Raw genomic sequence first — 9,759 nt, forward strand, 5'->3', positions numbered from 1 at the left:
CATCGTTGCTTCATCTCCCATGCTCGCACTTGTTAAACACATCTCGTGTTACGAATGTGGATGTCAATCACCCTCTTACCGTGCACGATGCGAGACGGAGGTTCGTCGAGCGGATCCGGGTGAAAACCTTGTTCTCGGCTTGTTGCCAAGACCAGGGATGGCAGCACAGTTTTGTGTCGTTGCCTTCTTGAAGGCATTGTCGTGGAGAAGCTCCAGACCTCTATCTGCTACCTTCGGGGGAAACCCTAGATCAGTAGATCGTATGACGGCGACTCTCTGGTGTCGTCCCCCTTGGGGGCGTCATTCTTGGAGATGTACACGGGCTCAAGGGACCAGTGGACGGCTTCTTTGGTGGAGCGGTGCTTCATCTTACTCATTGATGGCGGCGGATCTCGGCGGTGTGGCGCAGTGGAGACTCGGTGTCCGATGCGCGGAGATGGACTCGCGCAGGAGGAGGACGCTTGTGTGGCGTCATGGTGGCGTCGATGGCAAAGAAGACTGGCAAGGTCGGTGTGTTAGTTTCTGCTCTGAGGATGAATTGATGGAAGACGACGACGACGACACATGATGAGAGTGCATCAGACCGGTTTGTACCCCAAAGCCCAGTATGTGGCTCGGTTGATACATACTCCCTCCATTTTTATTTACTCCGCATAGCTTTGGTCAGAGTGAAGGTTTGTAAACTTTGACGAAGTTTTTGTAGTCAAAATATGAACATCTACTCCCTCCGTTTCTTTTTTACTCCGCGTATAAATTTTGGTCAAAGTCAAACTACATAAACTTTGACCTAATTTATATTAAAAAATATGAACATCTACAATACTTAAACTATATAATATGAAAATACATTTCATGGTGCATCTGAAAATGTTGATTTCATATCGTGAATGTTGATATTTTTTAATATAAAGTTAGTCAAACTATGCAAAGCTTGACTTTGACCAAAGCAATAGCATCAGATTCATTATTGGACGTACCTTCCTTGGCATCATCATATAAATTTTGTTAGGGTAAATATGCATATTCTTTTTTTTCTATAAAAAAGCTTGGTAAAACTTTACGAAGTTTGACTTGAGTCGACTCTAATAATATGCAGAGCAAATAAAAACGGAGGGAGTAGTTGTTTTCAAGGAAATAAATAGATAGATAAATCGGGAATTTAGAAAATAGATGAGTGGGTTTTGGTTTTTGAACCGAAATCTGATTGGATTCTCAAATCAAATCTGAGTCGGTTTTGGTTGAGAGATAGATAGATAGATAGATACGGCCCAACCCCTTCCACGGCGCAGCACCCCCACAATCCATCCAAGAGAGAAGCCCAACCAACCCCAACAGACAGACAGAGCGAGAGAGAGAGGATGTCGGCCATGGAGACGGACGCCCCCGACGCGCCGCCGCCGGCCGCCCCGGCCCCCGCCGCCGACGCCGGCGCCGGGTCTTCGTCCTCGTCGTCCCGCAAGCCGGGCAAGCGCTTCGAGATCAAGAAGTGGAACGCCGTCGCGCTCTGGGCGTGGGGTAAGCGCCGATCCGATCCGATCCATCCCTAACCCTAACCCTAGATAGCTTCGGTTGATTGATTGATTGATTGATGTGGTGTGCAGACATCGTGGTGGACAACTGCGCCATCTGCCGTAACCACATCATGGATTTATGTAAGCTTCCCAACCCTATTTCTTGTTTTCTGTTTCTATTTGGGGAATCGCCGATCTGCGGCTAGCTAGGATTTCCTTGATCGATCTGATCCTCACTTGAATCTGTCTGCTTGGTGAGTGCAGGCATCGAGTGCCAGGCCAACCAGGCCAGCGCCACCAGCGAGGAGTGCACCGTCGCATGGGGTACCTCTCTCTCTCTCTTACATATCAATATCACTGTTGCTTCCTCCACCGCCGACTGCCAAATTTATATGCCTCTAGTCTAGATTAAATTGCCTCTTACGGCTGTACTGTATTGCGCGTGCGTCCATGAAGATGCTTACATACATATAGTCTCTTACGGCTGCTCAGGTGTATATTAACCATAAAAAACCAACCCTGCTTCTTCTGACGACCGCACAAGAGGCTCTGTGTGGTGACTATGAAATACACATACTTGTATTCATAATAAAGATAAAAAAGACAGGCTCAAATTTCCTTCTTAGATGATAATCTTTTGTCAGACACTGCCTCGTTTAATGACGTGATTCCCATGTTTTACCTACTCTATAGTTGATTGATATTTACCTACCTCATGATTACGCGCCCTTGTTGGCGAATCAGGGCTGCAACCTCTGTTTTTTCTGCATGTTACACCACCTACACCAACTCTATATGGGATAAGTAGTAAAACCTGTCACTCTACTTTAGATAGATTGAAGCTGTGCATCTCATCTTGTTGCAGATCGGACATGATGCTAAATAAATTGCTTGTGTATCGGTCTGTTGAAATGATAAATCAACTTAGTATCTAGTATTTGATAAAAGTGCAACTCCCTCTGTCTGTGTTTATTAGGCCAGGGGGATGTTTCAGCAAATAAGGCACCACAATTAGTGTGCACGGGAAAAAATTTCAGTTTAGAAAATCCGCTAGATTTAGCTGACATGATATCCCCCAAATTGTCTGCGAATTAATTTCCCTTGATGAGCGCATGTAACGGCAGCCAAACGGCTGAATATGAGTGGACGCAGCTCCCCTGCTCGCTGGCCTGATTAACATTCAGATATGCTCTATTTCTCCAATATACACCTGTCATGCATCTTTAGGAGTACTAGGCTTGCATCTGGAATTTTTTATTATGTGACCATCCACTCTTGGTGAAGCCTAAGCCAGGAAAACATGTCATTGTACTTATGGTAGTGTTTTATACATCATTTCCATTTTCCTTTTGTGCAACTTGCCTTATCTGTAGATAGGATCATTAATAGTAGGAATATAGTTTGCCCATCTGTAGAATTGAAAATAATAATCACTGTTTGTGGACCATGAGTTGTCATACAGTGCTTTTATGTTTTACAAACTTCAAACATATTGGCCCATGTGCTACTTGTAGTTTGGATTATCCGTCTCTTTGCTCGCTGATGGAATTACAAACTTGTGAGATATGAATTTTTTTTATGCTATACCTCGTCGCGTTATTGTAGTCTCAAGACCCAGAAGATAGTAGGATGCCCTCATGGGGCAATTAATGGGGTGTGTGGTTAACTCAAATGTTTGATATTTGGTACTGAAGTTAGTAATATCTTGTTGCGAGCGATTAAAATTACCAGACTATATACCCCCTTGACATCTACTCCCTCTGTTCCTAAATATATGTCATTTTAGAGATTTTAATATGGACTACATACGGAGCAAAATGAGTGCTCTAAAATACGTTTATATTCATCTGTATGCAGTCCATAGTCAAATCTCTAAAAAAAGGCATATATTTAGGAAGGGATGGAGTATCTTAACTAGTTTCTGGGGTCAAATATTTCCCTTGTAAATAGATTTATTATTGTAGAGCAAACTCTTTGGTATTGAGCTTCAGTGGACCTAACATGATGTGGTCTTGTGCACTACAGGTGTCTGTAATCATGCTTTCCACTTCCACTGCATCAGCAGGTGGCTCAAGACTCGCCAAGTGTGCCCACTAGGTAACCACAGTTTCTGTATGGCTCAAGTTCATCTTGTTGGAAATCTTCATATATACTGACCAGCATCTTTTTGTTGCTCCACGTTGCAGACAACAGCGAATGGGAGTTCCAGAAATACGGCCACTAGACCACCCTCCTCCGCCACTGGGCGGCGGCATGTTACTTGCCTACTACCACCCCACCAGAAGCCCAGGCCTATCTCTTGTCGAGCGTCGTTATCTCCGCCTACTTTAGAACATTTGCGTCTACATCTCCTGTTTGATGAGTTTGTATAAAGGATTCATGTACTTGCGCAACTAATGCTATCGTATTAAGGGATTCCCCCACTAAATTACCTGTGCGGTGGTCCTGTGGTCGGTGCCTTTTTTCAGCTTGCTGGGATGAGGAATATTGCTTTGGGAATGCTGTCCCGGGTTGGTTATCTTTTTGAGTAGAGATATGTTGAGTGTGGTGGTATTATTATGGAAGGGCATCAGATTCTGGTGAGTGCTTTTGATGCCACCTAAAGCTGCATGGCTTCTCCTGGAATCCGGTGGGAACTGTCTCAGGTCGGTCGTGTGCTTCCTTTTGTCGGTGACTAGATAGACTACCTTTTGTCGGTGCTTATCTTTGTTGCAATTCTTGTGAATTGTAATGTGGATGATGATCTGGGGAGCACCGTCTAGCGAAAAGGAAAAAGGAGAACTACAATCTTGGCTAGGTTCATCCTCTTTGACACAGTTGTGGCTCCACCTTTGGATGTTGTTGGATTCTTTTCTGAAGTTCGAACAAGTTTTGAAGGATTCATGGATGGTTCTGAAAATGAAATTTCTCTTAACCATGGTAGCCAAAACTGGAGGGATTCTTGCCTATTTCATTCATCCATCCATCCATCAAAACTTACGTGATTTATTTGCGCGAACACATGATTTACATTTCATGAAGGCAACCTATGTGTGCCTTGTTGAAATATCTAAGCTTGGTTTCCACATGGCCAGTTTTAGCAAGGCCAGGCCATGGCAGTAGTAGTGTACATCTTCCGTGCTTCATCGGCCAGCTCCAGGAAGAAGGGCCTTAGGCTAGCACAGGGCTCCGTCCGGACGACGATGGCTGTAGGTTGGCGGCGAACTTCCTCGCCCACTGGTCGTAATGTATGATCTCCTCGAGCGACGGCCTTGTCACCAGCTCGTTGCGGTGCGCGTCGCACGTCATCTCCACCACCTTGAAGATGTCCAGGTAGCTGATCCTGCAAAAGCAACAACAGGGGAGATGGATGAGGGCTTGTGCTTTTTATGTCCATGTTCATAAAAATACTTTTCATTGCAACAAATATGCAACAACAGGTATGCCAAACTTAAGCTAAACTTATATCAAGTGCTCATGAAATCAAGGTTCCACAGAGTTATTATAGTCCGTAACGTATAGGTTATGGTTGAAAGTGCCTGAGCATATTATTAGCTTTCAGGACATACATTCTTCTTTCAAGTCAGACTACGCAAAGGATTTTTGTCAACTTTTTTAATCGTGATGCTGTTATCAGCAGAACAGACACATGGAACATAGTTACGTCAACCAAATCAGAACAATGGCATCCACTATGCAATGCTTTGTCTAAAAAACAAGACAGAAGAAAAGGATGATAGCAAGCAGAAAAGAAAGAATCATACTTTTCGTCGATGAACAGCTCCACCGCCTTCTCATTTGCGGCGCTCAACACTCCAGTCATGGTGCCCCCGGCTCGCCCTGCCGCATACGCGAGATCTACCGATGGGTATTTCACGTTGTCCGGAGCTTTGAATGTCAGCGACCCCAGCCTGCATTATCAATTGCAATCAATTAGCTAAGAAATTAATCTGGAAATTCTTAGAGGACATTTTAGAACAAAATTGTTGAGCCAGGGAGAGTGCTTTTACTTGCAAAGGTCTAGCCGGGGCCAGGTGACCTCGGAGCAGTAGACTCGGTCTGGCCAAGACAAGGTGTATAGGATCGGTAGCCGCATGTCTGGCCATCCCAGCTGAGCCAGGACAGATGAATCCTGAGGAAATAATACAACTTCATGAACACTTGAAGATAATATTAAGCCATATGTAAATAATTTAGCATATCAGCCTCAAGGACCTGAAGGAGCATAAACCTCAGATTCTGCTGGTCTGATGCGCTAAACGTACTACTAGAGAAAGCAAGAATAAAAGATATGCACCGAGTCACATCGGCATGACGTGTGTGTGTGTTACAGTGTCCTTAAGAATATATGCTTCTTGAAAAAAGGGGATAACTATGTTGTAGGGCCTCACCTGGGTTTCAATCATAGAGTGTATGATGGACTGTGGGTGAATCACAATCTCAATGTCATCATATTCAGCACCAAACAAATAATGCGCCTCGATAACTTCTAACCCCTGCAAGAATCAAGTTGTCGCAATAGTGATTAAACACACACATAAAAAAGGAAGTAAAAATTTTCAGCATAAAGTTGAGGAAATTTCCAAGCACCTTGTTGAACAAAGTAGCAGAATCTACTGTGATTTTCTTCCCCATGCTCCAGTTTGGGTGCTTCAAAGCATCAGCAACCTTTACATCTTTCAGCTTCTCAACTGGCCAGTCCCTGTCATCATCAAGTGATATAAGATGGAGTTCGATGCTTCCAGAAGTAAAACATGTACCACAATACACATGTAAACAAACGGACTTACCTGAAAGCACCGCCAGATGCAGTCAGAATAACGCGACGGAGCGATCCTTCAGACAAGCCTTGTATACACTATAGGATAGGAGCAGAAAACATAAATTCACAATATTAACAAAAATATATCAAAACAACAAAAATCATATCAACAATTTTTTTTCATCATGGTGAAAAATATATCTGCGGTAAGAACTAACTGTTTTATGGTATGTACCTGAAATATTGCAGAGTGCTCTGAATCAGCAGGAAGTATTTTCACATTGTGCTTGTGCGCAAGGGGAAGCACGAACGGACCACCTGCGATAAGTGTCTCTTTGTTCGCCAATGCTATGTCTTTCCCAGCTTCAATTGCTGCAACTGTAGGCTGTCATACAGAAAGAAAATAATGGATATTTTAGCTGCCCTTCGCAGTAGCTTCAGCAAGCATACATAATCAGATTTGGCGACATCTATATATATTTTTTCAATCCGTCCATCCAAAGTGGAGGAGAGAAAATTTAACAAGAGCATGATAATGTTGAGTTCTCCGGGAATGCGAAGATAAGATAAGATACTAAGCAGAGTCTGAAAGTAGCACCACTGAGGCAGGCATAATGGGCCTACTGATATGCAGTTTCATAAAGGAGCCATGGACCAAGGCTCTAAACTGTTAAGGATAGGATATTGGTTGCACCACTTCTCTTAACGCCTAATATAACTATTAAAAAGAACCGATGAAGGAAAATATGCAATATAGAAAGCATAAATTACCTTGAGTCCTGCACACCCTACTATGCCCGTAACGACTGTAACTGCGTCCGGGTGTCGTGCGACCTATTATTGAAGAGTTGAATATTAGTGAAAGTTCAGTGGAAAGCATTGATTCCTTTTGCATATAGGATCAGAAGAAATGTCTTGTTACCTCTATGACACCTTGCTCCCCAGGAATAATTTCCGGCATCTCTTCACAACCAGCTAACGCTTCCTTTAGCTCGTTAAGTAATGACTCGTTTCTTACAGCCACCAGCTTTGGCTTGAACGTTTTCACCTGTTAAATTCGACGGTAACTTGCATTCAGTTAATACTACAAAATGCACATCAACTGGCTCATACAGATTCAGAAAAAAGGGTGTCGAGATGGAACAAAAATATACTCTGAAGATAGATCATTGTACCTGATCAGCTAGAAGAGTGACATTGGAGCCAGCAGCAAGAGCGACAACCCGGAACTTGTCAGGATTCTCCGCAACGATGTCCAATGTCTTTTTCAGTTACGTGAACAAAAAAAGGAAAAAAAAACTGTTAATTACCAGCAGATCCACCAAGTTGAATAAAAAGAAGCACTATTGTCTGAACATGTAACATTGCAACGGTGCGGATTAAAAGCTTCCATGCATCTTACCTGTGTTCCTATGGAACCGGTTGAGCCGACGATCGAGATGGGCTTGGGACCCTCCCATGATCTCCTCTCAGGTTCTATGACAGCTCGGCCAGGCCAGGCGGGCGGCGGGCCCTGCTGCATGGAGCAGCATGTCCTCAGGTAGGCTGCTCTTTTGTCCCTCCTTTGAAATGTGAAGTCCACTGGAATGGGGGCACAAGTCAAGTCAAACTAAGATTAGTTGAAAGCAACACCACTAACCAAGCAAAGTTGGACTAGAATTAGGCCAGTAGAGAGGAAATAAACAGGACCGCACCCTATGCTAAAGGAAGTTGATAAAAATTGAAGCCCTGAATTATTGCACCCTATGTAATCTATGATGACCATTAATGTTCATGTCTGTTTGCTCACCCAGTTCATGCCTAGTGCACCAACCAACCAAACAGGGCCTAAAATGATATGCTAAAAAATGAAATTAAAAAAATCAGCTTAAAAGTATATAAGGCACTGAACAGAGGCACAAAGCAGAGCAGTGGAAGTTGGTGTGAATGAAAATATCATGTCAGTGGAAAGTAGGAGGTGGAATGGGATCAGATCCAGGCAGAGGAGAATATGTTCTTGGAACTTTGGAAGGAAGGAACATTAGATATTCCAGGCAGGCAGCGCAGGGGGATGGAATTGGCAAACGGCGCCCCCCCTCCCGGGACGATATTTCGGAATTTGATGCAGCCAGTGGATTGCAAAAGGAAGAGAGGATTCTTTCTAGACTGACTGAAAGGTAACTGATAACTGCTGCCTAGACAAAAAAAGTATGTAAGATGCATCAAATACTGAAATTTCTGCTGCCTTTATTTTTCACTGTAATAGATAAATGTGTTTTTTATATGATGAAAGGAAAGGAAATGGTGGCTTTTGAAGGACGTCCAAATCAAAACGGTTAGGCATCATGAGAATATGAGATCACAAGAGAGCGTGCGTGCAACTTTACACTGACAGACATACAGACAGACTGTATTTACTACACTAGAGAAGGCGCGGCTGCCATGCGCCGCGAAAACAAGAAAAGATTTCAGAGCAAAGCTCAAGCTTTTCTTTTCTGTTCTTTTCTTCCTAGCCAAACCAAAGCAGAGCCAGAAGTGGCCTAATTCGTCATACTAGATGTAATACATAGTAGTACTAGTACTAGTGCAGCAACCATAGCTGCTGCAGGGAGGAGATAGAGAGATAGATAGATAGATAGATAGATAGATAGATGTGTTGAACATACATACATACATACATAATCTTCCTTGACTCACTCACTCATCTGTGCAGCAAGAGTGGGATCCTAAAAACAATTCTATCTAGCTAGCTGGTACTGGTACACCACCACCACATGCTACTCCTACAAGTGAGTGGAGGCTGGAAGTCACCTCGGAACTGACGACTAATTGCTTATAAGAATGGAGTAGGACACAATTAAGTAGTACAGTAGTAAAACAAAGAAAATGGCAGGAGATTAGCAAGAAGAGTAACGCAATCAATCCCAGGGGAGGGCAGTTGGATCCGGGAAAGACGCAAGGGGAGGGGAAAAGAAGAGTCTACCTTTGCGCTGGCGGAAGGCGGCTGCGGCTCCCCTCCTGCTCCTGCTCCTGGTGGTGCCGGAGTCGAGGAGGGAGGACAGCTCGCCGGGGAAGGACGCCGCCTTGAGCGCCATCGCCGTCGACGACCTCTGCCCTGCTCTGCTCTGCTGTGTGCCGCGTGGGGCGAGACCAAAAATGGGTGGAGATAGTGGAGGCGGATGGGTGGAGGTAAGGGAGGGACGATGAGCCCCTAAGCGCTCTCTCGTTATATAAACTGAAAACGTGTGGAGATAAGACGAGGGAGGCATCTGAGACTCCCATGGCCTTCACTGACCTTCACATGATGCTCTTTTCAGGATTCAGTTTGTTAATTGCAGAGCCGGACCGGCCACGTCACCCGCCGCCCGGCCCCGCCCGTCAGCCACCGCCGTCCTCCTCCTCGTCGTCGTCGTCGTCGTCATCATCATGTTTAAAGCATGCAAGGTTGGACGGCAGAATATTTATTTATATCCGCGTACTAGACTGGCGTCCACGTGTACGCGCGTGTGGGGCCCACCAACGCCCTCA

The 9,759-nt window shown here is 44.4% G+C and overlaps 2 protein-coding genes across 2 annotated transcripts; one reads left to right on the forward strand and one right to left on the reverse strand.

The window, feature by feature from the left end:
- The first annotated feature begins 1,286 nt into the window (after nt 1-1,286).
- LOC123068146 (RING-box protein 1) lies at nt 1,287-3,957 on the forward strand. Its single transcript, XM_044490620.1, has 5 exons — nt 1,287-1,515; nt 1,602-1,652; nt 1,776-1,835; nt 3,537-3,608; nt 3,698-3,957. The coding sequence occupies exons 1-5, from the start codon at nt 1,359-1,361 to the stop codon at nt 3,733-3,735; spliced, it is 378 nt and encodes a 125-aa protein (XP_044346555.1). The 5' UTR covers nt 1,287-1,358; the 3' UTR covers nt 3,736-3,957.
- A 474-nt stretch (nt 3,958-4,431) lies between these two features.
- Nucleotides 4,432-9,465, reverse strand: LOC123068145 (1-deoxy-D-xylulose 5-phosphate reductoisomerase, chloroplastic). The gene is made up of 12 exons (XM_044490619.1): nt 9,215-9,465; nt 7,655-7,833; nt 7,428-7,514; nt 7,175-7,300; nt 7,024-7,086; nt 6,488-6,637; nt 6,281-6,348; nt 6,081-6,192; nt 5,882-5,986; nt 5,501-5,622; nt 5,255-5,401; nt 4,432-4,833 (listed from the first exon to the last, which is right to left on the reverse strand). Exons 1-12 carry the CDS (start codon nt 9,324-9,326, stop codon nt 4,662-4,664), a joined length of 1,443 nt encoding a protein of 480 aa, XP_044346554.1. The 5' UTR covers nt 9,327-9,465; the 3' UTR covers nt 4,432-4,661.
- Nucleotides 9,466-9,759: the final 294 nt, after the last annotated feature.

The sequence above is a fragment of the Triticum aestivum genome, chromosome 3B (genome assembly GCF_018294505.1).
Source record: "Triticum aestivum cultivar Chinese Spring chromosome 3B, IWGSC CS RefSeq v2.1, whole genome shotgun sequence".
Taxonomy (NCBI): domain Eukaryota; kingdom Viridiplantae; phylum Streptophyta; class Magnoliopsida; order Poales; family Poaceae; genus Triticum; species Triticum aestivum.